At 36.8% G+C, this 25051-nt stretch overlaps 4 protein-coding genes and 1 non-coding gene across 5 annotated transcripts; 1 reads left to right on the top strand and 4 right to left on the bottom strand.

Annotated features, from left to right (window-relative positions):
- The first annotated feature begins 1400 nt into the window (after window positions 1-1400).
- On the top strand, window positions 1401-23693 carry LOC132164223 (uncharacterized). The gene is made up of 6 exons (XM_088519017.1): window positions 1401-2447; window positions 18643-18711; window positions 19272-19525; window positions 22434-22645; window positions 22745-23006; window positions 23290-23693. Exons 2-6 carry the CDS (start codon window positions 18702-18704, stop codon window positions 23578-23580), a joined length of 1029 nt encoding a protein of 342 aa, XP_088375143.1. The 5' UTR covers window positions 1401-2447; window positions 18643-18701; the 3' UTR covers window positions 23581-23693.
- On the bottom strand, window positions 3696-3804 carry LOC148584008 (small nucleolar RNA SNORD90). Its single transcript, XR_015913059.1, has one exon. It is a non-coding gene; the product is annotated as a small nucleolar RNA SNORD90 (small nucleolar RNA).
- Window positions 4102-7434, bottom strand: LOC148584007 (uncharacterized). The gene is made up of 8 exons (XM_088518706.1): window positions 7299-7434; window positions 7035-7160; window positions 6683-6933; window positions 6337-6570; window positions 6072-6164; window positions 5891-5992; window positions 5353-5794; window positions 4102-4239 (listed from the first exon to the last, which is right to left on the bottom strand). The coding sequence occupies exons 1-8, from the start codon at window positions 7432-7434 to the stop codon at window positions 4199-4201; spliced, it is 1425 nt and encodes a 474-aa protein (XP_088374832.1). The 3' UTR covers window positions 4102-4198.
- On the bottom strand, window positions 7797-8794 carry LOC148584006 (uncharacterized). The gene is made up of 3 exons (XM_088518893.1): window positions 8736-8794; window positions 8551-8641; window positions 7797-8429 (listed from the first exon to the last, which is right to left on the bottom strand). The coding sequence occupies exons 1-3, from the start codon at window positions 8792-8794 to the stop codon at window positions 7797-7799; spliced, it is 783 nt and encodes a 260-aa protein (XP_088375019.1).
- LOC148584005 (uncharacterized) lies at window positions 8920-11232 on the bottom strand. The gene is made up of 3 exons (XM_088519045.1): window positions 11171-11232; window positions 9888-11065; window positions 8920-8993 (listed from the first exon to the last, which is right to left on the bottom strand). The coding sequence occupies exons 1-3, from the start codon at window positions 11230-11232 to the stop codon at window positions 8920-8922; spliced, it is 1314 nt and encodes a 437-aa protein (XP_088375171.1).
- Window positions 23694-25051: the final 1358 nt, after the last annotated feature.

Genomic DNA, 25051 nt, shown 5'->3' with positions numbered 1-25051 from the left:
TCTGATCTTGCTTGCTTTAGCCGAAAGGTCAAATATACAAAAGAAAAAAGGGGGGTGCCGGGGTTGGGGGTGGTGGGGGGAGCCGCGTTATATTGTAAATTTATGCAAAGTAAAATAAAAAATGCTAACCTTACGAATGAGAGAGAGCGTAAGAGAAGTGTGTTGAGAGGTATATACTATATAGAGGTGTATAGAAATGGTTACATTGAGGCCTCCTTATATAGAGGCTAGAGGAAGTAAGACTCCCTCTCCTTAGCAATGTGGGACTCAGTCTCACATATACACTAACATCCCCCTAGGGAATGGTTGTGTGGGGTGTATGGAATGGTGTGGTAGAGGCCTCCTTATATAGAGCTAGAGGCGAGTAAGATAACAAATGTTGGACTAAAGTCCCATATACACTAACAATCATAAACAAGATAACAAAAATGACATCAATGTGTTTTATTCATCCTATGGCATATTTTGTGGGCACTTTTTGAGCGTTAGAGTATGTATTATTTTTATATTAAATAGGTTTAAATGGGTCATGTTTATATCAACCGAACACAATTTATTTATTAAATTAATTATGAGAGTATCGTGTCACATGTTAAGATTAATGGATTTAACATGATTAATTAAAATGAGTTGTGTTGGTTTTGAACTATATAATTGCATGCGGGGAGACCCAGCTGATGCTTTGGGGGGCTGTGACTCCACCCAAAACTATAAAACATTCTCATTTTTTTTTTTTTTTTTAATTTTTAGTTTTGCCCATCCCAAACCTAAAATTTTAATTTCGCCCATGATTGCATGTATACCTATGACTCAACACAATAGAGACCCGGCCATGAGCCCGAATGACCACCCCTAAAAACAATCTATTGGCAAAAATTCATTTTTGGAAAAATATTAAAATCTTTGGGCAAAAAAATTTGCGGAAGATGTGCTTGGGAAAAAAACATCTAGAAAGTTAAATCTCATCATTTCGTGGGCCAACTTTGGAGTTGAGGATTGCATCAAATCCTATTAGGATATATGTCTCCAGAACTGATAATACCATATTATATTCTAATACATGTTTTGCCATCGTTGAGAACCGAGAGCTTATAGTATTTTGACTTGGTAAAAAATGGAGTGCCTACAAATGGATTAATAAAGTTGAGAGAAAAGTCAGAATTTCATTTAGATAGCATTTTGATGTGAGAGGTCTGCTTCGTCCCTCTTCACAAACTGATGAGAATATTTGAAAGAAGATGATAACCCATGAGAGATGGAGGATTGTAGAGACTATGGAAGAGAAATACTCAAGAGAGATCGAGGGAGAGAAACAGAGAGAGAGTGTAACAACACACAATTTGCTCTCACAAGAAAATGAGAGTAAACTAGTGTTTGGTTAAGAGGATTTTGCTGAGAAAATAGGAAACAGAGTTCTTATTCAAGCCACTTTGTAATGTCTCCTTCTACAATTGAGAACTAGCTAAACAGAATCTACGGATGCTAAGCTAGTTGATTACAAAATGATACTGAAAGCTCGAATGCCTTAACAAGACTACAATGGGGCTTTTATACCCATTGACATGGTTACAATGGAACTTAGTAAGAAAAGAAAAAATTGTCCTTCACTTTCCTGCGATTCTGCGGTTCAAACTCTCCAGACTCATGTGGGCCTTCGTCACTTGTTTGTCCTATACAAAGTGACTGTACTCTTGGAAGGAATAGCAAGAAAGTTTATGCTGCATGCACAAGCCAGGGCTCACACCAGGAAGATCAAAGCCAAACCCACTTCCCTTCTTCCACTTCCTTCATGTGGGTTTTCTCAAATTTTCACTTTGTCAATCTTATTTTGTTTGAATTTCAGTTATTGTTTATGGGTTCGTCTTATTTTGCTTAAATTTGATTCATTTAGATCAGATAAGAGTGAAAATTTAGACTATCTTCCGAGTTTGTAAGGGAAATGTAGAGTTGTCTTGTTAATTTGATTGCTTTTTAGAATGTTATGGTCTTAGTTTGGAGATAGCACTCACTTTTGATGAATCATCCGAAAGATGACAGTAAATCTTGGCAAGTGAAATTAGTTTTGGTTTGCGTACTCTCAAATAAATTTCTCATGGACTTTCCTATAGAAGCCTTTTTTATACGGCTGTCATGCCATGTCATTGATGAAAGAAAATCCTTACGTGGTTTGGCCTTTATTTCACATTTATTTACTATATTTATTATAATTACAATTCAGATAATCTAGTGATTTATTTTGCCAAAAAGATGTTATGAAATTTTAAAAGATATTATGGAATTAATGAAATTAATTTTATTGAGTAATTTGGCCTACCTATATCATTTCGTACTTATAGGCATAGGGAAGAAGATTCATTTTCTATTTTGTTTTATAGAGGTTTGTATTGCTGGAGATTGATATTGCTCGGGGATTCTTCGTTACGCTTGAGCAACAATATTAATTGGAGGTAATTCTAAATCTTTTATTTCCTTTGAGTTTTATTATAGCATAATTTATTTTGCTTAGCATTTTATTATATGTATTCTGTTGCATGTTGAAATAAAATGGCCGCCAAAAAAAAAATATAATAATAAAATGAAACCCACTGCCCTGTTTTTTTTTTTTATAATATGTATCCTGATTAATTCTAAAAAAATAAAAAATGAAACCCACGGCCCTGTTTTATTTATTTATTTTTTTCAATAATATTTGTATTTTTTGTTCCCGTGAATATTGAAACAAAATGAAACCTGGAGGCCAGAGTACAGAAAACTGACCCAAAAATGAAACTGCCCTGATCACCGTGACCCACTGCCCTGGCCACCGTGAACCACTGTCCTGGCCGCAAACAAGTGGCGTTTGGCCACGTAAAGGATGCAGCGGCTTGCGCTGGAATGAACGGCGTTTTGACGGTGTGGGTGACGTCGAAAGATCCCGTGGATGTGGGTTGGACGGCGCCACGGCTTCCTGCCGGTCGGCGTCGTCTGGGGCTGCTGTACGGTGGCCTTGCACGGCAGCCGCATGAAGCAAGCGCCAGCCCATCACGGCCGCCTGTGAGAGAATAACGGCGCCTCTTCGCCTAGTCGCCAATAACGGACAAAGGCGGCAGCCCGTGTCGGGTGGGTGGAACGACGACCCTTTCGCCGGTCGACAAAACTTGTTAGGCCATTAGGCGGCGGCCCTTGGTGGCCGGCGCATAAGATTGGCCGATGGGCGGCGGCGCATGAGGAAGGAGAAGGGGGTGGCGGCTAGGGATTTAAGGATGCTGGGTTAGGTTTTGTTTTTTCCGAGTAGGGTTTCAAACCCATATGAAACCGGGTCAATATGCGGGCCATTGGGTATGGGTTTTATTTTTAACCCAAGCCCGGTCCAGTATATATATAAAAAATAATAATAATAATAATAATAATAATAATAATAAGAATAAGAATAATAAAAAATAATAAAATTAAAAAAAAAATTAAAAAAAAAAACTGGGTAAGTAAGTGCTCTTACCCGTAGCTCAATAAGATCACTACAAGAAAATGATTTTTTTCTGACGTACGTTTTCTGACGTGTCAGGCTGCCTGACACGTCAGAAAACGTCCCTGACGTGGTGTTCCTGACGTGTCTCGCGCGTGAATATTATAAGTGTCAGAAATGGAAAATTTCTGACGTGTCGATTTATAACACGTCAGAAATTTCTGACGTGTTATAAATCGACACGTCAGAAATTTTTTTCTGACGTGTCAAATTCAACACGTCAGAAATTTCTGACGTGTCACAAATTGACACGTCAGAAAATTTTCTGACGTGTTAAATTGTGGCACGTCAGAAAATTTGGTTAATTTTTTTAAATTCTTTTCCACCCCCCAATATATTTTTCTTTAGTTTTTTTGAGACTATACTCGAATTTTGGATTACAATTAACCTGATATACAATTTATCCATCAATCATTGCAAATAATTCTAGCAATTTTTCCGTCAATCTATACAAATAACATAAGTCATGTTATTTTTCCATCAATAACAAATAACATAAGTCATAACCTAATAAGTTAACACATCAGACTATTTTTCCATCAATCTTAACACACACAAAATAACATATATATACCAGTGTCAATAACCATCCACAATTATCAAAAAACTATCTCTGTTGTTATAAAAAGGGATATCATAAATACAATTACGTCAACAAAGTAACTTTTATACAAGTATGAATGGCAAACCAGACGGTCAATGCTGATTATTGACATTCATAGCATCTTCTCCATCACCTGCAAACGATAAAAACAAACAATCACCAAACAATATTGACTATGTAAGGGCAATTCATTTATGTCCAAATATTCACCCAACTCAATTGTTGAGTCTAACACAGTAAATGATATAACAACAAGAGGTAAAACGATGATGAAGTTAATTAGCCAAAAATGCATATAAAAAAAAAAAACTAAAATTCTCCGCCTCAAGAGCAATCAATGTTGACGTTAAATTTATAGACTCATGCGCTTCATTTTTGCCATGGCAATTATGTGAGATATTTATTAACATTTTAATTTGTTGAGGATATTAACACATAGGACTTTACATATATTCAAATCATGTTATATTATTTCCAACAAATTATGATATTCATCTAGTTAATACTTGATCGTTTCATACTCTCAAACAATCACATACACTAGATTGTTAATATTCTACAAGGACTATAGTTGTATATTGATCTCATAATACCAATAAAACAGTTCAAAAGCAACGCTCGTACGTACCCACATCCACCACCAAACCAACAATGATATATAAACCAAATTCAACAGGAATTACACAACATTAATTAATTAAGAGAATGACTACAACATATATATCCATACTCTAAATTTATAAGTTGACATATATATAGGTTTTAGAAGTTCACATGATATAGCTAAAGTTCTAGAAACACATTTGACCATTAAAAATAGAAGCAAGCAAGTTAATTCAAGAAAAGGTGGCCACTATTTTCTATCTCCTAAGGCAGCCCAATTGGAATGCTGTATGTGACAAGTCACGCAAGAATTAGTATATGGGTAACAATGCTTTCTGATTTAATACACATGAGGGATTTCTTCTTCAAAAATAATACATGAGGGAGGGATCCTCGGCCCCGCTACTCTAATCTAGGAAACAGTAGGCCCCTCCATAAAACTGAAAAGGTCATAAGATAACACAATTCCATATATATAGGTCATAAGTTATAAGTTATAAGTTATAAGTTATAAGTTATAAGGTCATAAGTTATAACTGAAAAGGTCATAAGTTATACGTTAACATATATATAGGTTATAGAAGTTCACATATATATAGGTAAAGGTCTAAAAACACATTTGACCATTAAAAAATGTCAGTACCTGCTTCGCCGTCGATCGACGATGGCACCACCGCAATATGTGGGGAAGCTCCATCTGGTGCAGAGCTGAACCGCATCATTGCCTCAATCTGGCGCAATCGGGCGTCAAACGCTGCCTGACGTGCATTGTTCTCGGCCACCAATGCATCTATCTCTTCCTTGTGCTTCGCCCTCTCCGCCTCAAGAGCTCTGTCAAGCGTTTCTTGTGATATCATGGAGTACTGGCTGGTGTTTTCTGACCTTGCTTGTGAAGGTGTATAGTATGAACGTATGGAGCCCCGCACGGGCAAAATACCCGATCCAAGCTGCCGAACCCTACCGGCGTATTCAGGCTTATTTCCATGGGCCTGTGCATACGCGTCGTTTGGCGCCCACTTGACCGTTCCCTCTGTGATGCTAGACGACGCTGCAGGGTCGGTGGGTATCAGCTCCTTCATCCTTTTCTGTATGTTACATTCATTATTGGGTCAGTGGGTCATACAACTGTTAATTGCAGATAATTTTAAAGTATATAAACAAAGAATTAAATTGTAGCATACACATCTTTCTTCCACTATCTCATTCGGATAGCTTTTGTCCGCCTTCGTGTGCGTGCTGATGTAACTCTCTGCACGAGTAGGATACTTGCCCAGACGTATGGCCTGCCGAAAAAATAGGACATACAAATATTTTTAAATATATCAAATGATTTGTTGTTTACATGTTAAATTACACACTTACCTCCTCATCTGTCGCTCTGGCATAGCTCTTCGATCCGGTGCAATGGGGCTCTTTATTTAATGCTCGCAAGCTCTTCATTTTGTTCGCATAGTCCTACACAGTTACCATATTGATATGTTAATAATGTAAGGAAATTTGGTTTTAGTACTCTTTATATGCAACACTACACAATAAAGAGGCAATTTCGTTTTACATGACACTCGTACATGTTAATAAAACCATATAATGACACTACACAAAATGAAGAATTTAACTCATGACCTACCTTATTCTGACGAGTACACCATCTCTCCAATAAGATCTCCACGTCTTCGGCATTGTACTCGTCAAGTGTTTTGTCCCCCACTCTTGCCCGTATAGTATCCGGAGTATCTTCCTCCGTAATTGCACAGCGTCTTTTAAGCTCGTACCTCCAAGTCCGCAGCTTTGATCCCATATCCTTAAATGCTTCATTCTTTATGGCTTTCAAATTGAATTCGGGCGGGACGAAAAAGTATGCCTGCACATGTTCAAAATTATTAAATTACAAAAACTAAAATATATGTGTGCAACTTAGAACGTATATATACATATATACATTATGAGTGTTTTAACATATATGCAACACATACCATCAAGGCGTCCCAAATATCCTCTTTGGTACGCTGCGGTACCTTTAACCAATCGTCCGGTATTCGGACATAATTGGAGCTCCTTACGATATCTCCAGCCATCCGTTTAAACCTCATGGAACTAACGCCGACGGGCTGGCATGCAGCATTGTACTCCATAATGATCCGCTTGCCGGCAGGGACTCCCGGCAACCTGTGCGAGTCACGGATGGTAAACACCTCAATAACTTCGTTTCCCTCTGAATCGGTACCTAATAAATTAAAAAATTACCGATGTAAGTTATGTCGAATTCAATACTAATTACAACTAAATTAAGACATATATACACAACATTCGAACATATCCACTTACTTATGGTGCGGACCTGCCGAGGGAGTAAGTGGTCGCCGGGAGCAGGGTCGGTTGGCTGCGGGTCAGCCGTGTCCTGTGTCGCACCAATACAGTCCTCCTCGGCCGATGTGTCACTGTCGTCGGGACCTGCTATATATGTTTTTTAGAATATTTAGAATTATATGAAATTGTAGTTGTAGTTAAATAATATAATTGATATCGCACCAATACATTTAGAAATTTCCAAAAAACTTGCAATCTTTCCAAAAAAAAATTCGGTCATACCTGCGCTATGCTGGCTATCATCAAGGTGCTCTACATGTCCCTGCATACGCTGTCCAAGCTGGCTCTCTGGCAGATACCCCGTCTGGGCCATGCCTGCCCGACCGTATGGATTATGGAGAGGGATCTCCCCTTCCATATCGCTTGGAAGTACCGGTCGATACCCGTCCTGAATACCCAAAAGCTGAGCAACGTCTTGTTGCTCGCTATCATCAAGGTGGACTGACGGAGACCCAAGCGACATAGGCTGTCGCTTGAGAGACGAGCCCCTGCGTGCTCTTCTCTTCCCCCTATGGCTCATAGTAACCTGCAAAAAATACCACAAATTCAATTAATCACGTATACAATGTATGAAATATTCACTACGTTATGTATGCATGACTCACACGTATGAAATAAGATATACTGACGTTTTTTCCCAATTAAACAACTCTATTAAATGCGTTGATGGGCATATAGTGAACAACTACCAATCTAAACATATATATATATATATAGCTTTTATTCAATCACATACGCTTCAATTGGATCTAAGTCGGGTCTGACGTATTGGATATGATCCTGCAGATCCTGATCACAATTTCTGGTCAATATGAGCGGCTCACACTCGTGATAATTGGCACCTGAATCCTGATGCCCTTCACTCTGACCAACGTCGTATATATTTCTTGGTTTGGTCCTTACTGCGCAAACCCAATCCGGGTATCTGCCATCTTCTACGTAAAACACCTGATCAACTTGTGAAGTTAGCACATATGGCTCATCAGTAATCAATTCTCCGGTGTGAACAAGGTTTTTGAAGTTCACAAGTATCATGCCATACTCATCCACCTTGTACCCCTTGTCCCTCGTGGTGTCCGCCCAATCACATCTGAACATAACGTACGTAGTTCTGTCGTAGTACTCAATCTCAAGTACTTCCGTCAACTTCCCGTAGTACGTTTCGCCATCAACAGTCGGCACACACACCCCGCTGTTCTGAGTCCTCTTTCCGGCATCAGATGCAATTGTACGAAACAACTTGCCGTTAACCACATATCTATTGTATCTGACTGCTGACTCCCGCGGCCCTCTACAATGCATTATCAATTTCTCACCAAGTTCCTTCCTACATCGATCATCCAATCGATCGACCTGTGAATATTTACAATACAATGTTAACACTTGGTTAAAGAGTGTTCCAGTTCATTTGGAAAACATTATGCATGCAAATATAATCCGACAAGTGATTTTGTTAACATCACGTCATTCTTACGTAGTCACGGTACCAGTCGCAGAACAGCTCATAATGTTGGGTTTCCAACTGATCCTCTGTTGTTCGCCCCCTAAGCGTATCCATGTGCATTCTACAATTCGATGATGAAGTTAATTATAATTCGATACGGGAAATGTTACAAGTTCATTGAATATACAATATGGCGTAGAATGACATCGACTTACGTTCGCAATTGAAGGAAGTCGTCCGAATTGAACATAATATACCGGTGTATCTGTGTCATTGTGATTCGGTCGAGCCGGACTCGTGTTCCATGTCCCTTTGAACCATCCGGATTTCTTTGTATCCTATTGTGAAATGTTGGTGTATTATCTAAATATCTCGAACAGAACGTCACCAACTCAGTAGCTATGTAACCCTCCGCAATGCAGCCTTCAGGGGCCGCTTTGTTACGCACATTAGATTTGAAAACTCCAAGGCTCCTAAATATGAACGAATATACAATCAATCAGTGCAGTTAATACTTGTCTTGTATTATAGTTAAACCATAAAATATGAAATATTCGTAAACAAAGTTTACCTCTCTGCCGGATACATCCACCTATACTGTACTGGTCCACCGAGTCGGCATTCACCGATAAGATGCACGACCACATGAACCATGCTTGTGAAAAAGCTGGGGGGAAAAACCTGTTCCAACTTGCACAACGTGATATAGACGGCACTCTGTAGTCGGTCAATATCCTCTTGTGTCAATGTTGTTGAACATAGTTCCCTGAAGAATGCAGACATCTCAACAAGTGGTCTAACCACGTTGCTTGGAAGTGATCCACGCAATGCAATAGGTAGAAGCTGCTGCATCAATACGTGACTGTCATGACTCTTTAACCCCGATATCGTACAGTCCTTAAGTCGTATACAACGGGAAATGTTCGAGGCATATCCATCGGGCACCCTTACATTTCGTAACACTTTCAAAAAATGTGTCTTATCATCCTTGGACATCGTGTGGGTAGCTTGCCGCATATATGTCTTACCATTCTCGCCAGTGTAGGGATGAAGTGTACGTCTCAAATCCATTTCTTGCAAATCTAAGCGGGCGGCGAAGTTGTCCTTCGTTTTCCCTGGAATGTCCAGTATTGTACCAAGTATGTTGTCCATCACGTTTTTCTCTATGTGCATAACATCAAGGTTGTGCCGTAATAAATTATCTTTCCAATACGGCAACCTAAAGAAAATACTTTTCTTCTTGAATACTACATTAGAAGTATTCGTCTTCTGCTTCTTTCCTTTTTCTTTCGCAGCCTCCCTTGCCTGACCAGCGTTCTCATCCCCAAACACCATCCCTTCTAATTGGTTCATGATTTCGTTTCCACTTGGGACATCAGGGGCACATTCTAATTCGACGTTGCCGTCAAATGTTCTTTTGTTCCTCCTCCATGGATGATCCATGGGCAAGTATCGTCTGTGCCCCATATAACACCATTTATGACCATGTTTTAACCACTTCGACCATGTCGAGTTCATACAGCACGGACATGCCTTCTCACCCCTGGTAGACCATCCAGACAAATCTGCATATGCTGGAAAGTCATTAATTGTCCACATCAACTGCGCTCGTAGGACAAAATTTTTTTTCTTTGAGACGTCGTATGTGGGCACCCCTACATTCCATAGTTCTTGTAACTCCTCAATTAAGGGTTGAAGGTAGACATCTATATCCATTCCAGGTGAACTTGGGCCTGGAATAATCAATGATAGTATAAAAGATGTCTGCTTCATGCACATCCAAGGAGGCAAGTTATAGGGCATAAGCAGTACAGGCCAAGTGCTGTGAGATGTGCTCATGTTTCCAAATGGATTAAATCCATCCGAGGTTAGTCCGAGCCTTACATTCCTGCTGTCCGCTGAAAACTCCGGATGTAAATTGTCGAATGACTTCCATGCTTCGCCATCAGCCGGATGCCTCAATACGCCGTCCTTTGTGCGGCCTTCTGCATGCCACCTCATAAAGCGTGCAGTATGCTCTGACATAAACAACCTCTGTAGTCGTGGTACAAGTGGAAACCACCGCAACACCTTTACCGGACGTTTCTTGCCCGACGATATAGGTTGACCATCCTCATCTAAATTGATTGCATCCATCCATTTAGATTTTCCACATACGGTACATGAATCCAACTCCTTTGTGCCCTTCCAGAATAACATACAGTCATTACGACAGGCCGGTATCTTCTCATACCCAAGTCCCATATCTCGTAAAAACTTTTTCGCCTCATATGTATTACCAGGCAGCTTTTCATCACTCTCAGGCAGCAACTGGTTGATGAACTCTAGGAAGGCCGAGAAGCTTGCGTTACTTAGTCCACCAACGCACTTCAGGTTGTACAAGTGTACAGTCGCACTTAGTTTGCTATGTTTTGTTCCGTTATGAAGTGGTTTCTCCGCCTTTTTCATAAGCATATAATACTTTACTGCGTCACCTTCAGCGGCTTCTTCGTTTACAATGTCTTCACCCCCTTGCACTACGACTTGAGGCTCACAATTGTCTTCCCTGACCACTTCGTGCATGCCGAATAAGTCACGCAACATTGCGTGCATGTCTCCACCCTGATTTGCAGTTGCACCCGCATCTGAAGCCGGGCGATTCGAACCAGACGGTCTATCAGGACCCTGTACATGCTTCTCACCATGATAGTACCATAATGTATATTCCGGCATCATTCATTTTCCCCCTGTCAAGTGGTCGAATACGAAATCCGGCGGGTGGCGCCGGTTATTTCGACAAATCTTGCAAGGGCAATTGATTTTTCCATCAGGGGTTTTACAGTTACTAACTGCAAACTCCACGAACAGTCTACACCCGTCTCTGTATTCCCTCGTACCCCTAGACTTTGTCATCCAACTCTTGTCCATTTTTCGCTACGTACATAAATTACGAATCAATAATATAAAAGACTTAAAAAATATATACCTCATTTCAAGCACATGCATATATATAAACCTAAATATTTCAACCACGTTAAAAATATAAACCTATATATACATTATCATATAGGTTTAAATTTTTTATGTGCAAATATAATAATATTCATGCATATATATATATATATATATATATATATATATGGGGACCCTAAAATAATTAAATAACTAGGTTAGTTATTTAATTAATATGAAGTTCCAATATTCATGGATATGAATTTGTTAGAAAAAATAAGGGGATAGTACCAATTAAAGTGTGTATTCATTTGGAGTACTGTCTCTATTTAATTAATACTCATGTATAACTTACAAATTAATAAGAGATTTAATGTACGTCTCAATATTAAGACTCATTCAATTTAAGTATTAATTAAACAAAGTATGGAATTAAATCTCTATAATTATCACTACGTACTACACGTACTTAATTAGAAGGTCAAATGATTAAAATTGAAATTAAATAATGTTGTATAAATTATTTACTAATTAATAAGCCAACATTTTTCAGCTAAACAAACAAAAAATAAAAAAAATAAAACAACAATCCGGCGACATTTTAAAAACTATTATATTATGAAACAAAAACCTAGCTATCATCAGAAACATCATCTTGCATGCATGCATGTGCATATACAGCGAACGTACAATAAGTAAATAACATTTCAAGCAAAAAAAAAAAAATAACAAACACCTCCATCAATTAATACCTACTCACAAATGCTCGATCAATCCAATATATATATTAACCAAACATCATACGGATTCATGACAAAATAAAACATAAATTTGATTAAACAAGACAAAATATATATATATATATATATAATAAAACAGTATATATAAAATAAAACTATATATAAATAAATATATATATATATATATATATATATATATATATATATACCTGCAGGAGATCGAGCTGGAGGTAGTTGATCGACGACGGAGAAGTTTCAGCCGGCGAAGTGATGGAGATGGCCGGAGCACGCGCGTCACGTGAGCTGGAGAGAGATAGAGCGAGAGAGAGAGAGAGAGAGCGCGGGAGAGGGAGCTGATGAGAGAGAGAGAGCGCGGGAGCTAGAGGGAGCTGTGGGCGCCGGAGGAGAGAAGAAAAAAAAGAATGGGAGGGAAGAAGAAGGCAGGCCGGCGGGAGGAGGTAGCTGGAGGGAAAAAAAAAAAAAATGGGAGAAATCCCAAATTTAAACGCCAGCGTACGCCTGCAAGGCGTGGCCGATGGGACGGCCAGCAGGCGCTGGCCTTCCCAAGGCCACGCCTGACGCGCCATCTTAGCACGTCAGGAACGCCTGACGTGCCAAGATGGCACGTCAGTAATTATGTGTATATATATATAAGTTAAATATTTGTATTATATTTTTATTTTATTTTCTTTTTGCTTCAATTCACATAATTTAGGTTTTAATTTAAAAAAGCATTAAATACTATTTTAGTATATGTGTTTAATTGGACCATTATTAAATATTTACTTCGTGGTATTTGGAGTTGTGTAATTATCAAAGTTAATTTTTCCTTCTTTTTTTTTTTTTTTTTTACAGATTTTTGGTTGTCTAAAACTTAATAGCCATCACGTTAAACTTATCAATTACTATCATGTGTTTTATATGCCGATACATTAATATCTTTTTTTAAAAAATAATTAATTAATTAAATTTGAGGGGGGAGTTCCAAATTACATCTTTGCACTAATTAATTGACACATTAATTGTAATATCGTGTGGAGATTATAGTTAAATGAAGTCCATAAAGCCTCAATTAATAATTTTGGGCCAGCAGCCTATTTCAATGCCTACCTCTATCGACATTCATGCTTTAACTTAGACACAATACCCGGCCAATTACCCATGCATGATTAGATGATAGCCATTTAAAAAAAAAAAAAAAAAAACCACTTGTAAAAGTAAATTGTCCAAAAATTTATGGACACGTAATTAAAATTGTATTTAAGTCATCTAAAACACTTGAAATCATAACAAATTCCCCAAAATTGTATTATGCTGATCATAAGAGTGATGACACAAATTACTAGGCCAACTTGACAACTTGGCTTTCATGATTGAGGATGATGTAACGTTGGATAAGCTAATTTTTGGTTGTGCTTAGATGAAGGTTTATCAAAAAAGAAGGAATGCTGGGTCGACACATTGAAGAAAAGTTTAGTTCTGATTGGTTTAAATTTATTTGACATGGCAAAAAAAAATGACCGTTAGATCGATTTTTATATCACTATATATTTTGGAATCTCCTTAAAATAATAAAATTAAGTAATTAACATGCATTAGGCATATTGAAGTATATAAATATTAAATAAGTTGTATAAACAAAAACAAAAAACCAAAAGAAAACAAAAATAATAATAATAATAATAAACATAATAATAATTATAGAAATAAAAATTTCTGACGTGTCGTTTTGACACGTCAGAAATTGCTGACGTGTCGTTTTGGACACGTCAGAAATTGCTGACGTGTCAAAATGACACGTCAGAAATTTCTGACGTGTCAAAACGACACGTCAGAAATTACTGACGTGTCGTTTTGGCGCGTCAGAAATTTCTGACGTGCCAAAACGACACGTCAGAAATTGCTGACGTGTCATTTTGACACGTCAGCAATTTCTGACGTGCCGAATGTTGGCACGTCAGAAATTAATAATTTTTATTTCTAATTAAAAAATTTGCGTCAAAATTAAATTTGGTTAATTTTTTACTGACGCGTCAAGAATTAACACGTCAGTAAATACTGACGTGTTAACTTTGACACGTCAGAAAATAATTTTGCTGACGTGTTTAATTAGCACGTCAGTAATTACTGACGTGGCAAAAAAAAGACACTGTTTACCACGTCAGAAACTCCCCTTTTTTTTGTAGTGGATGACCCAACCCGATTAAGAAAACAAACCCATCATAGTAGCCCATCCGTTTTTTTTTTATAAAAAAAAATTGGGACTAAGGCCATTATAAACGGCCTAAAAGTTTAGAACCTGGATTTTTGGGCCTAAGGGCCATTATAAAAGTTTAGAACCTGGATTTTTCCCGGTATAAAGGGCCTAAGGCCATTTTCTAAAACCATTAGGCCATGCAATTTACTATGTTCACACATCACAATTTTATTTATCTTGTGATTTAAATTATTCAGTATTAAAATTATTGTTTCTTTAATGCATGAACATAGGAATAAGTTATACTTTTAATTTATATTGTTTAAATATAAATTGTTTGATGCCTAGACTTGAGAATTATTAACTAAGTCACATATGTTGGTGAATGTGTATGGTATTATCCAAAATTGCAATGTCTAGGAAAGTTTTGGCAAAGAAAGTCTTGGGATTTAAGAGTGTCCAATGTGCACCCCCTCACTTTCCTTGGAACTTATCCGATTGTACTTTGGAAAATACTGTTTACCCACTTTCATGTTGGTTTGTTTTTTTATAATTGGGAACTTTATTTTGGCATCTATGCAGTTATTAGATGTTAATAAAGTAGTAATTATCTGAATAATTTTGGGAGAACCACGACATCTTGATTTTATAATGATAATTGCATCAAGCTTATATACGTGAACTTCATAAGGAAATTAACATCATTTTGTAATTAATTCATAAATTTAATTATTAATCCCCACGGGGGAAGTTTTTATTTTTATGACTTAATTAGAATAAGGTAGTAAATTTAACATTGAAAATAAAATTTCTCTTGATTTTCTGCGATAATCGTTCTGCCATATTCTTCTCTAAGAATAATAAAAGTGGAAGCAGAAGTAAGCATATCAACATCAAGTACCTTTGCGTGAGAAAGAACATCAGAAGATTAGTAAATGATGGAGTTTTAAAAACTCTTGACTTTACTAATTTTGGTACTTGTGTGGATTGCATAAAGGGAAAGCAAAAGCCAACAAGACCACTAAAGATGCCAAAAAGAGTTATGAGATTCTTGAAATCATACATATAGATATCTGTGGACCTTTCTATACTCTCTACTCGAATGGTCAAAGATATTTTATATTTTTTATTGATGGCCATACATGGTTTATGTATTTTTAACTTCTAAATGATCAGGCTGAAACACTAAATGCTTTCAAGACCTATAAAGTAGAAGTAGAGAAACAAAAAGAAAAGAAAATCAAGATCATAAGATTTGAAAGAGGCGGAGAGTACAGGTATGCAGAAAATGGACAAATGATAGGTCCATTTGCGCAATTTCTTGAAGAGGAAGACATTGTTGCTTAATACACAATGTCTATCACACCACAACAAAATGGTGTAGCAGAAAGAATGAATCGCACACTTATAGGCATGGTTATGAGCATGCTTAGTAATTTTTAGCTACCTTTATTTCTATGGAGTGAAACCTTAAAAACTGTTGTGTATGTATTAAACTGGGTCCTATCAAAGGCTGTCCTTAAGACACCTTTTGAATTATGAAATGGATGGAAACCAAATTTAAATCACTTACACATATGGGGTTTTCTTGCTGAAGTGAGGATTTACAATCCAAATCTGAAGAAATTCGACGCGGTCATTTTATTGGCTATGCAGTAAACTCCAAAGGTAGGTTTTACTGTCCTTCTCATAGTACTAGAATTGTTGAGTTTATAAATGCAAAATTTTTAGAGGATTTTGAACATAGTGGGAGTGCTTACCCTCAAAGGATTGAATCAAATGAAACACAAGAGTTGACTAAAGCTCCTTCATCTAAAGGATGTTTGATTCTGCTCAAGGAAATCCAAACTGATTAATTTGAACCTCAATCAATTTCAGATCAGCCAACTCATAAGGAACAAGTTCAGAATGAACGTACTCAACCTCCTCCAAATGTGGGGGATGTAGGATTAAAAAGATCGTTTAGAATAAGTAGACTAGCAATCCATAGTGATTATGTTGTATACCTCCAAGAATCCGATTTTACGTTGGGCCTAAGGATGATCCAAAATCATTTTAACAAGCCATGAGTTGAGATCACTCTACATTCTGGTTAAATGCCATGAAGAAAGAGTTGGAATCATGGCTAAAAATCAAGTCTGGGATCTCGTTCACTTACTGGAGGGAGCTGTAACCGTAGGCTGTAAATGGGTTTACAAAACTAAGAAGGATGCTTCTAGTAATGTTGAATGATATAAAGCTAGACTTGTGGCCAAAGGTTTTACGCAAAAAGAAGGCATTGATTATCATGAAATCTTCTCTCTAGTATCAAAGAATGATTCATTTAGGATAATCATATCATTAGTAGCTCATTTTGATCTAAAGGTACATCAAATGGATGTGAAAATAGCATTTCTAAATAGCGATCTTAAAGAAGAGGTTTAAACGAAATAACCTGAAGGTTTTGATGATAACACTTAGAAAGCTTGCAAACTAAAGAAATCTATTTTATGGGCTAAAACAAGCCTTTCATCAATGATATATCAAATTTTACAAAGTTATTACCTCATATGGTTTTATTGAGAACTTTGTTGATCAATGTATATACCTTAAGGTCAGTGGGGGTAAAGTAATATTTCTAGTGTTGTATGTAGATGATATTTTGCTTGCAAGTAATGATTTAGGTTTACTACATGAAACCAAACAATTCCTCTCAAAATTTAGAAATGAAGGATTTGGGTGAAGCCTCTTATGTTATTGGCATAGAGATTCATAGAGACAAAAAATAAAGAATTTTAAAACTGTCTCAAAAGGCCAACATTGAAAAAGTTTTAGAGAGATTCAGACTGAAGAACTGTTCGGCTTCTGTAGCACCTATCATTAAAGCGGATAAATTTAGTAATGATCAATGTCCCCAAAATGCATTGGAACAAGAGCAGATGAAGAATATTTCATATGCATTTGCAGTCGGCAGCCTATTGTATGCACAGGTCTACACTAGACTTGACATTGCAATGGCAGTTGGAATGCTGGGTCGATATCAAAGCAACCCAGGATTGGAACATTGGAAATCTGCAAAAAAAATTCATGTGGTATTTACAAGGAACCAAGGACTACACTTTGACATACAGACACACTAACCATTTGGAGGTGGTTGGATATTTAGATTCAGATTTTGCTGGATGTGTAGATAGCAAAAAGTCAACTTCAGAGTATATCTTTCTTCTTGCTAGACGGGCTATATTGTAGAGAAGCAACAAGCAAACTATAGTTGCTACATCTACAATGAAGGTAGAATTTATTGTGCGTGCTACGGAGCCACTACACAGGCACTATGACTGAGAATTTTGTTGGTGGTCTCAAAATTGTCGATTCTATAGCAAGACCAATAAAGATCTTCTACGATAATTGTGTTGTCATATTCTTCTCTAAGAATAATAAAAGTCGAAGCAAAAGTAAGTATATCGACATCAAGTACCTTCATGTGAGAGAGAACATCAAAAGAAATGAAGTGTTCATTGAGCATATCAGTACTGAATTGATGATTGCGGATTGTAATTAAGACTAAAGGTTTACCGGTAAAGCTATTGAAAAGTCATATAGGGGCTCATTGATTCATTTTGTATTTAGTTCTTTCTTTTAGTCTATAGACATCAAGTTATTGTCATAAAGTGGTGTGCACATTTATTACCTTATCCATGAGGATAAAAATAAAGTTGGACTCAAATAACTTATAGGAAGTTTATTTATAAAGTTTGATTGCTCATACGGTACTAATTTAAGGGATATTATATATTGTAATGCATAGAAGGTATGACTTATTATATAATGGTTTTACCGGCATGATTCATGTGTAGTATTCGTTATGTGAGTGGGAGAATTTCATAAATTGTTAGAATAAATAAAGTAATGACCATATTATATAACTAAACCATATAAGGAATTTATGTGTCATAAATGCCAAGTGGGAGAATGTAAGAAAATCCTTATGAGATATTGCCTATATTTCACATTTATTTACTGTATATATTATAATTACAGTTACGATAATCAAGTGATTTATTATAGCCAAAAGATGTTATGAAATTCTAAAAGATGTTATGGAATTAATGAAATTAATTTTATTGAGTGATTTTGCTTTTGGATGGGAGGAGCAAAATCAATAACATTTAAGAATAAGGGTTCCTGGCCTACTTATAAAAAGCCATGTGTATTCCATTATTTGGTACTTGTAGGCATAGGTCATAATATCCCTTTTCTATATTTGTTTTATAGAGGTTCATATTGCTGGAGATTGATATTGCTTAGAGGTTCTTCATTACGCTTGAGCAACAATGGTTGGAGGTGATTCTAAATCCTTTATTTCCGCTGTGTTTTATTGTAGCATAATGTATTTTATATGCTTTCAATTGAATCCACTAATCTTGAAGAAACCGAGTCATTTGTTAGAACATTAATTAAATAATTAAATTCACAATTTTCTACCAGCTTAAACTTTTGAGATAATTGATGATTTAATATTATATCATAGCAAAGGTCATGTCAAATCTTGTCTTCTTAATTCAACTCCCATTCAATTAAATATTTCACTCAATGAGCCTATTAGCTTAAGCTTTTGAAATAATTGGTCAACTAATATCACTGTAGTGGGTTTTTATGTTACATATATAGCTATTTCTTTATATTGACTTGCATTACCTTGTTTTATAAAACGGTCAACATCTGAAGCCCTGTGAAAGATAAGGAGACCTTGCATGGTATTGTCTATACGTGCTGTGTTTCACAAAAATATTACATCAAGAACTTTGCAACTCCTATATTTTTTGGAAAAGTTTTCCTTCCTCGTAGTTGGTTCTTTTATCTTGTTGCTTACATGGTACTAACTATGATATCACATTCTCCAGCTATGATTGCACCAATTGTAGTGGCATTGGCGGTGGGTTTTCTGGGGTGGGCTTATCAGGCATTGAAGCCTCCACCTCCCAAAATATGTGGATCACCAGGTGGTCCTCCCATCACTTCACCTAGGGTGAAACTCAATGATGGAAGGCATTTGGCCTACAGGGAGTCTGGAGTTCCAAAGGAAGAGGCTAAGTACAAGATCATTGTCGTTCATGGCATTAACAGCTCAAAAGATCTGAGTCTACCTATTCCACAAGTATGAACTAACTCTGCTTCTTTAATTGTTGTTGACTTTTTTAACTCGTTTAGAAATGTGGTTGAATTTCCTGTTTCAAGGAAATTAGCAATCAAATCTGATTTCTAGGAAATGTGGGGAAAGAAAAAGAAAATCATGTTATCTAACTTGGTTGCTTGTATTTGTTTTAACTACAATGATGCTTGAATGAAACGATGAGAGAGAAAGATATTGGTCTGGAAGATGCAGCAAAAAGTCATTCTTGTTAGAGAATATATGTATATACTTAGAGTATTTTAGTCTTTATGTTGCCATTAGGTCTATTATACTGTTTTGTATTCAGTACAAAAGTTCAGCGTAAATAAGAAAACAGAGCAGACCGCCATGTGCTGGTTGCTCGAATTATCTCCTTGTTTTTGTTCTTTGATTGTCATGAGTTTGTACAAAAAGTCGTTCTTACTATTTGTTTAGTGGGATCTTATAATCACTGATTTGTTCCATTTTACATTTTATACATTTATTGTTTATTTCAAGGAGAACTCCCACCTCATCCATTCTGCGGTATGGCTCATGTTGCAATTTTTGCAAAAAGGGGTTGGATTTCTTCCAACCCGTGCGGGGCGGGGCCGGGTAGATACAATTTTGGGCAGCGGGTACCCGCCCCGATCCCCCCCTTATTAAATAAATTTTAAAAAAAAAACCCTAATTCTTCCAAGTTGCTCCCTCTCTCGCCGCCTCCTTAGTCCTCTCTCACTCTCACAAGTCTCGCCGCTCCTCTTTTCGTTGCTCCCTCTCTCTCGCCACCCCACTCTGTCGGCTGGAAAAACATGCTTCCTTATTCATCTTTGGGGATTCGTTATTCGATGTCAGAAAAAAATAACTATATCAACACCACAACCAATTTTTAGGCAAATTTTGGCTCGTACGGTTAATCCTTTTTTAAGTACCCCATGGGTAGATTTTCCCATGGCCGTATAATCCCTAATTTCATTGGTAAGATATTGTTACGTCTCATTTTCTTTAAGTTCTTGATTGTTGTTAAATTGAGTGTTAAAGCTTTTGTGAAGTATTTACATCCTGGTTATAATCAATATTTTGAGAAACACATGACCCGACCCGACCCGCCCAACCCGCCCAACCCGCCACATTCAACTTGCCCCATCCAACCTGAAACCCCGCGGATAGGGTTCACTGTATCCGGGTTGCGAATAGGATTTTTCAAACCCCTTGGGTGCAGGCCGGGTAGCAGAAACGACCGAAAAGCAACCCAAACCGACTCGTGCCCACCCTTAGTAGCTACCACTTTAGCCTTAAGTTCCTTCAAATATATATCCGGCATACCTTCTGGTTTCATCCCATATATATATATAACATCTTCACCATCCCTTGTTGCACCAACAAATTTTTGACACTTCTCTGTCATAACCCGAAATTACCGGTTCCATTTCACAAAAGATGTACGCCAATCCCAGCCATTGCAGAATGAAGCTCTGATACCAATTGTTGTTATCGTGCACAACAATGATGAGTAATATGGAATCAAAAAGAGAGAGATCAAGAGAGAGTTGAGATACAGATTTACGTGGTTCGGTAATGTGCTTAAGTCCACATGAGAGTGCAACTATATTTTACTATTCAATTATTTAGGGTTACAATATAACATATTTATAGGAAAACCCTAATTGTAAGTATTTTGGAAAACTCCAAAATACCCCCCACAACCTATTTGTCTCCAGGCCCACAAAAACTTAATTACTCCCAATGGGCCAATAGTTTTAGTATTACATTTTATGTTTGAGAGAATATGAGCCACTTATTCTAACAGTAAGATCTTTGGGGTAAATCTGGAAATGGCCCTGAGTTTTTTATGTAGATCAAAGTGCTTGGGATTTCATGTGGAGGCACCCCGAAGAGTTGTATCAAAGAGAGTCAAGACAAGATCACAGACTCGCGCGAAAGTTGAATTCCAGGCTTCATCTGCAATCTCGTCTGTAGCCTGTCCGAACTAGGAGAGTGAAGTGTCTTCCCGAAAGCCTTGTCTGGACTTTCGTCTGCAACCGTCTGGACGAGAGTAATCCTGAGAGCCTCGTCTAAAGTCTCATCCAAAGACCATTCGGACAAGCCTAAACCCGAGAGATTCGTCTGAAGTCCTCGTCCAGAGACCATCTAGACGTCTATGTTATTTTCTTATTTTTATGTCTTTATTTCAGTGACCATCTGGACGGCGTTATGTTACGTTTGGACAGCTATCGTAGAATTGTAAATTGACTATATTTCGTATTTTTATTAGGTTTTGGGTTTTGGGGCCTATAAATACATGCTTTATAGACCCTAAAACGCAGCTTTTGATTATTATTTAGTTTTTTTCAGTAAGAATACCCAAAGTTGAGTTTCTTCATACTTTTCCTTCAAACCCTAGATAGACTCTAGAGTTTTGAGAAGATTTGTTAGATATTTAATTGATAGACTCAAGATTTAAAAATATATAACTTTTCTTCTTATTACTGTTTTCTTTGCATCCCACTAAGTCACGCTGAATAAACGTTTTGCTATAACACTTGCACTTGACTGCCCAAGACTCTTATCATTGCACCAAAAATCAAAATGCGCTACTTGTTTTCTTGGTGATTAACGGGAATATATATAGGAAGTCTCTTTTGCAATGTAGATGTTAAATACTGATAGCAGCTAATACCGGAAATAAAGATGATGGAAATCAAGCTTCCATTTTGTCTTCTATTACCTTTATATTTAAGACTATTCGGTACTGGATTTACGTGGATATTTATACTTTGATCTTCAATGGAATCATTACTACAAGGACATTTCTTTTTCTTACGCTCATTGAACAGGAATGCATTTTGTTATGTTCTGTTATATTTAATATGCTGTAAAATATAGTAAATTGGTGAATATATTTTATTTTCAGGAACTTATAAAGGAGCTAAAGATATATCTCCTGTTCTTCGACAGAGCAGGTTATGGAGAGAGTGATCCATATCCTTCTCGCTCAGTGAAGAGTGAAGCATTTGATATTCAAGAACTAGCTGATCAATTGCAGCTTGGGTCTAAATTTTATGTATTTGGACTCTCATTGGGAGCTTACCCTATTTGGAGTTGCCTGAAGTACATACCACATAGGCACGATCTTTACTTCAACTACGTACCACCATTTCTTTCTTCTTCTTTGTTTTTTTTTTTTGATGTTCTTTCCATATATTACTGAGACATTATTTGCAGGTTGTCAGGAGCTTCCTTGGTTGCTCCTTTTTTGAACTTCTGGTGGCCTATTTTTCCAGCCAATCTATCAAGAGAGGCATTTAGGACACTGCCTTCATCGTACCGAAGGACACTTCAGATTTCACATTACACTCCTTTGTTATTCTATTGGTGGATGACTCAGACATGGTTCCCTTCATTGACCACGGATGAAGGAGCAATGTTCGGCGACCAAGATTTAGAGATCGTGAAGAGTTTGTTAGAGGCTCCAAGTGTAGGCCAGGTAGTCACATATCCCACGCTTTTTTCTTGTTTTGTCGCACCACATTAATATGACTTTTTATAAGGATGCCACATTGTTTTTAATTTCAAATTCACTGTTGGTTGAATCACCTATGTTCTACTAAAGATGTATGAATCAAACTCAAAAGTTGGCCTTTGTAAAATCTTGAATTCAGTAATTTCTAAGGTCCATCACAAACTGTGAAACTGCATTTCAGATTAGGCAAGGAGTAAAAACAAGAGATTCTTCAGCTGTTAATACAAGTTTATGTTTCTGGATTCAGGAAAAGATAAAACAACAAGGTGTTTATGAATCAGTGCATCGAGATATATTGGCTGGTTATGGCAAATGGGAATTTGATCTCTTGGACATAAACAATCCGTTCCCTGACAATGACGGTGCAGTTCACATTTGGCAGGGCTATGCAGACAGGATCGTTCCTTTTAAGCTCACCCGTTATATTTCAGAGAAGCTTCCATGGATTCGTTATCACGAGGTTCCTAATGGAGGGCATCTGATGTTCTTCAAAAGCGAAACATGTGAAGCCATTTTAAGGGCACTTTTGCTTGGATAAACTTCTCTTTTTGAGGCAAACTATGGTATCTCACTAAAAATAAACTCTTTGATGTTCCCTGCTTTGGTATTGCTTCTGTACTGCTATGGTGGTAATGTAAATGGAGAAATTTTCTTCCTCTGGCATTATATATATATATATATATATATAAGAACATCTTATCTGATCTTGATTTATCGGAAAGGTCAAATACTGTTATGATATAAATCTTTTAGAATAAATGTTGATTTTGTTTTCATAAATTAAGGGATTTAAATAATATTTGTTAATCCTGATTTAAGAGATATGTTTGTATTTGAAATATTTTAAATCAAAGTGTGATATAGTCACAACTTAAACTCAACTTTGGCCCAACTTTTAGACCAAATTTCTCTCTCTCTAGTTTAAGGCTCTCTCTCCCCTCCACATGTAGTTTTTTTTTTTTTAAAAAAAAAAAATTAAGAAAAAAGTTGGGCCAAAGTTGGGTTTAAGTTGTGCCTTTATCATTTTTCTTTTAAATTACTCACATCATAAATTAAGGAAATATACATGTAGCCTATAAGACTTTAATGTGTGAATGTAGGCTATATGCCGAACCATATGTATACTTTACATAGAACTAGCTTATGCAATGACATGTCAGTGCGACTGTCGCGACACTACCACATTAGCATGCAAGGGAGAGTATGTATAAACCTATGTACAAGTAGCTTTAATTTAATCCAAGTAATAATAAACAACTTATGTAACACCCCTAGTTTGTTAGGGCTAGATTTGTTAATTATTAGCAATTTAGCCATAGAGGCGCAAAGGAATTATGAGGATGTCAGGGGAATTAAAATAATACTAAATGAGTTTAATGTCATAATGCGGAAAGCGTTAGGTCAAAACAAAATCCTTAAGTATCGTAAACAAAATAACAAAAATGACATCAATGTGTTTCATTCATCCTATGGTATATTTTGTGGGCACTTTTGAACATCCGAATATGTATTATTTTTATATTAAATAGCTTGAAACGGGTCATGCTTATATCAACCAAACACAATTTATTTATTAAATGAATTATGTGAGTCGTATCGTGTCACATGTAGTTAAATAGTTCATGTTAAGATTAATGGGTTTAATATGATTAATTAAAATGAGTTGTACTCATGTTGAGTTATATAATTGCATGCAGGGGTAGACCCAGCTAAGGCTTCGGGGGGTTGTGGCCCCACCCAAAATTTTAAAACATTCTCAATTTTTTTTTTTTTTTTTTTTTTTTTAAGATATTAACTTAAAAACAATTTTTTGCAACCCCCAATTTTTTTTTTTTAATAGTTTTGCCCGCCCCAAACCTAAAATTCTAATTCCGCCCCTGATTACATGTATATCTATAACTCAACACGATAAGACCTAACCCATGAACCCGAATGACCATAGGGAGTCGGTGCCATCAAAGACTCACATGCGCCTCAGGAGAGCATGTTCGGGTGAAAAGATAAGGAAA

This window comes from Corylus avellana, chromosome 8 (assembly GCF_965113065.1).
Source record: "Corylus avellana chromosome 8, dhCorAvel1.hap1.2, whole genome shotgun sequence".
Classification (NCBI taxonomy): domain Eukaryota; kingdom Viridiplantae; phylum Streptophyta; class Magnoliopsida; order Fagales; family Betulaceae; genus Corylus; species Corylus avellana.
The sequence above is the reverse complement of the archived record's forward strand: the minus strand, read 5'-3'. Positions and strand labels throughout refer to the sequence as shown.

Bases quoted from the DNA above. Each gene is read 5' to 3' on its own strand.
- LOC148584006 (XM_088518893.1), bottom strand. From the start codon at position 8,794: ATGACACAGATACACCGGTATATTATGTTCAATTCGGACGACTTCCTT. The intron at 8,642-8,735 runs GTAAGTCGATGT...ATCGAATTGTAG, and splicing joins GACTTCCTTCAATTGCGAAC to AATGCACATGGATACGCTTA. The intron at 8,430-8,550 runs GTAAGAATGACG...AAATATTCACAG, and splicing joins GCGACTGGTACCGTGACTAC to GTCGATCGATTGGATGATCG.
- LOC148584005 (XM_088519045.1), bottom strand. From the start codon at position 11,232: ATGCCGGAATATACATTATGGTACTATCATGGTGAGAAGCATGTACAG. The intron at 11,066-11,170 runs GTCTGGTTCGAA...CGAAGTGGTCAG, and splicing joins GTACAGGGTCCTGATAGACC to GGAAGACAATTGTGAGCCTC. The intron at 8,994-9,887 runs GTGGAAACGAAA...GTTCATATTTAG, and splicing joins ATGTGCCCCTGATGTCCCAA to GAGCCTTGGAGTTTTCAAAT.
- LOC132164223 (XM_088519017.1), top strand. The intron at 19,526-22,433 runs GTATGAACTAAC...TTTTATTTTCAG, and splicing joins TGAGTCTACCTATTCCACAA to GAACTTATAAAGGAGCTAAA. The intron at 23,007-23,289 runs GTAGTCACATAT...TTCTGGATTCAG, and splicing joins AGGCTCCAAGTGTAGGCCAG to GAAAAGATAAAACAACAAGG.
- LOC148584007 (XM_088518706.1), bottom strand. From the start codon at position 7,434: ATGGAAGGGGAGATCCCTCTCCATAATCCATACGGTCGGGCAGGCATG. The intron at 6,934-7,034 runs GTAAGTGGATAT...TTAATTTATTAG, and splicing joins TCGGCAGGTCCGCACCATAA to GTACCGATTCAGAGGGAAAC. The intron at 6,165-6,336 runs GTAGGTCATGAG...GTAACTGTGTAG, and splicing joins GGTGTACTCGTCAGAATAAG to GACTATGCGAACAAAATGAA.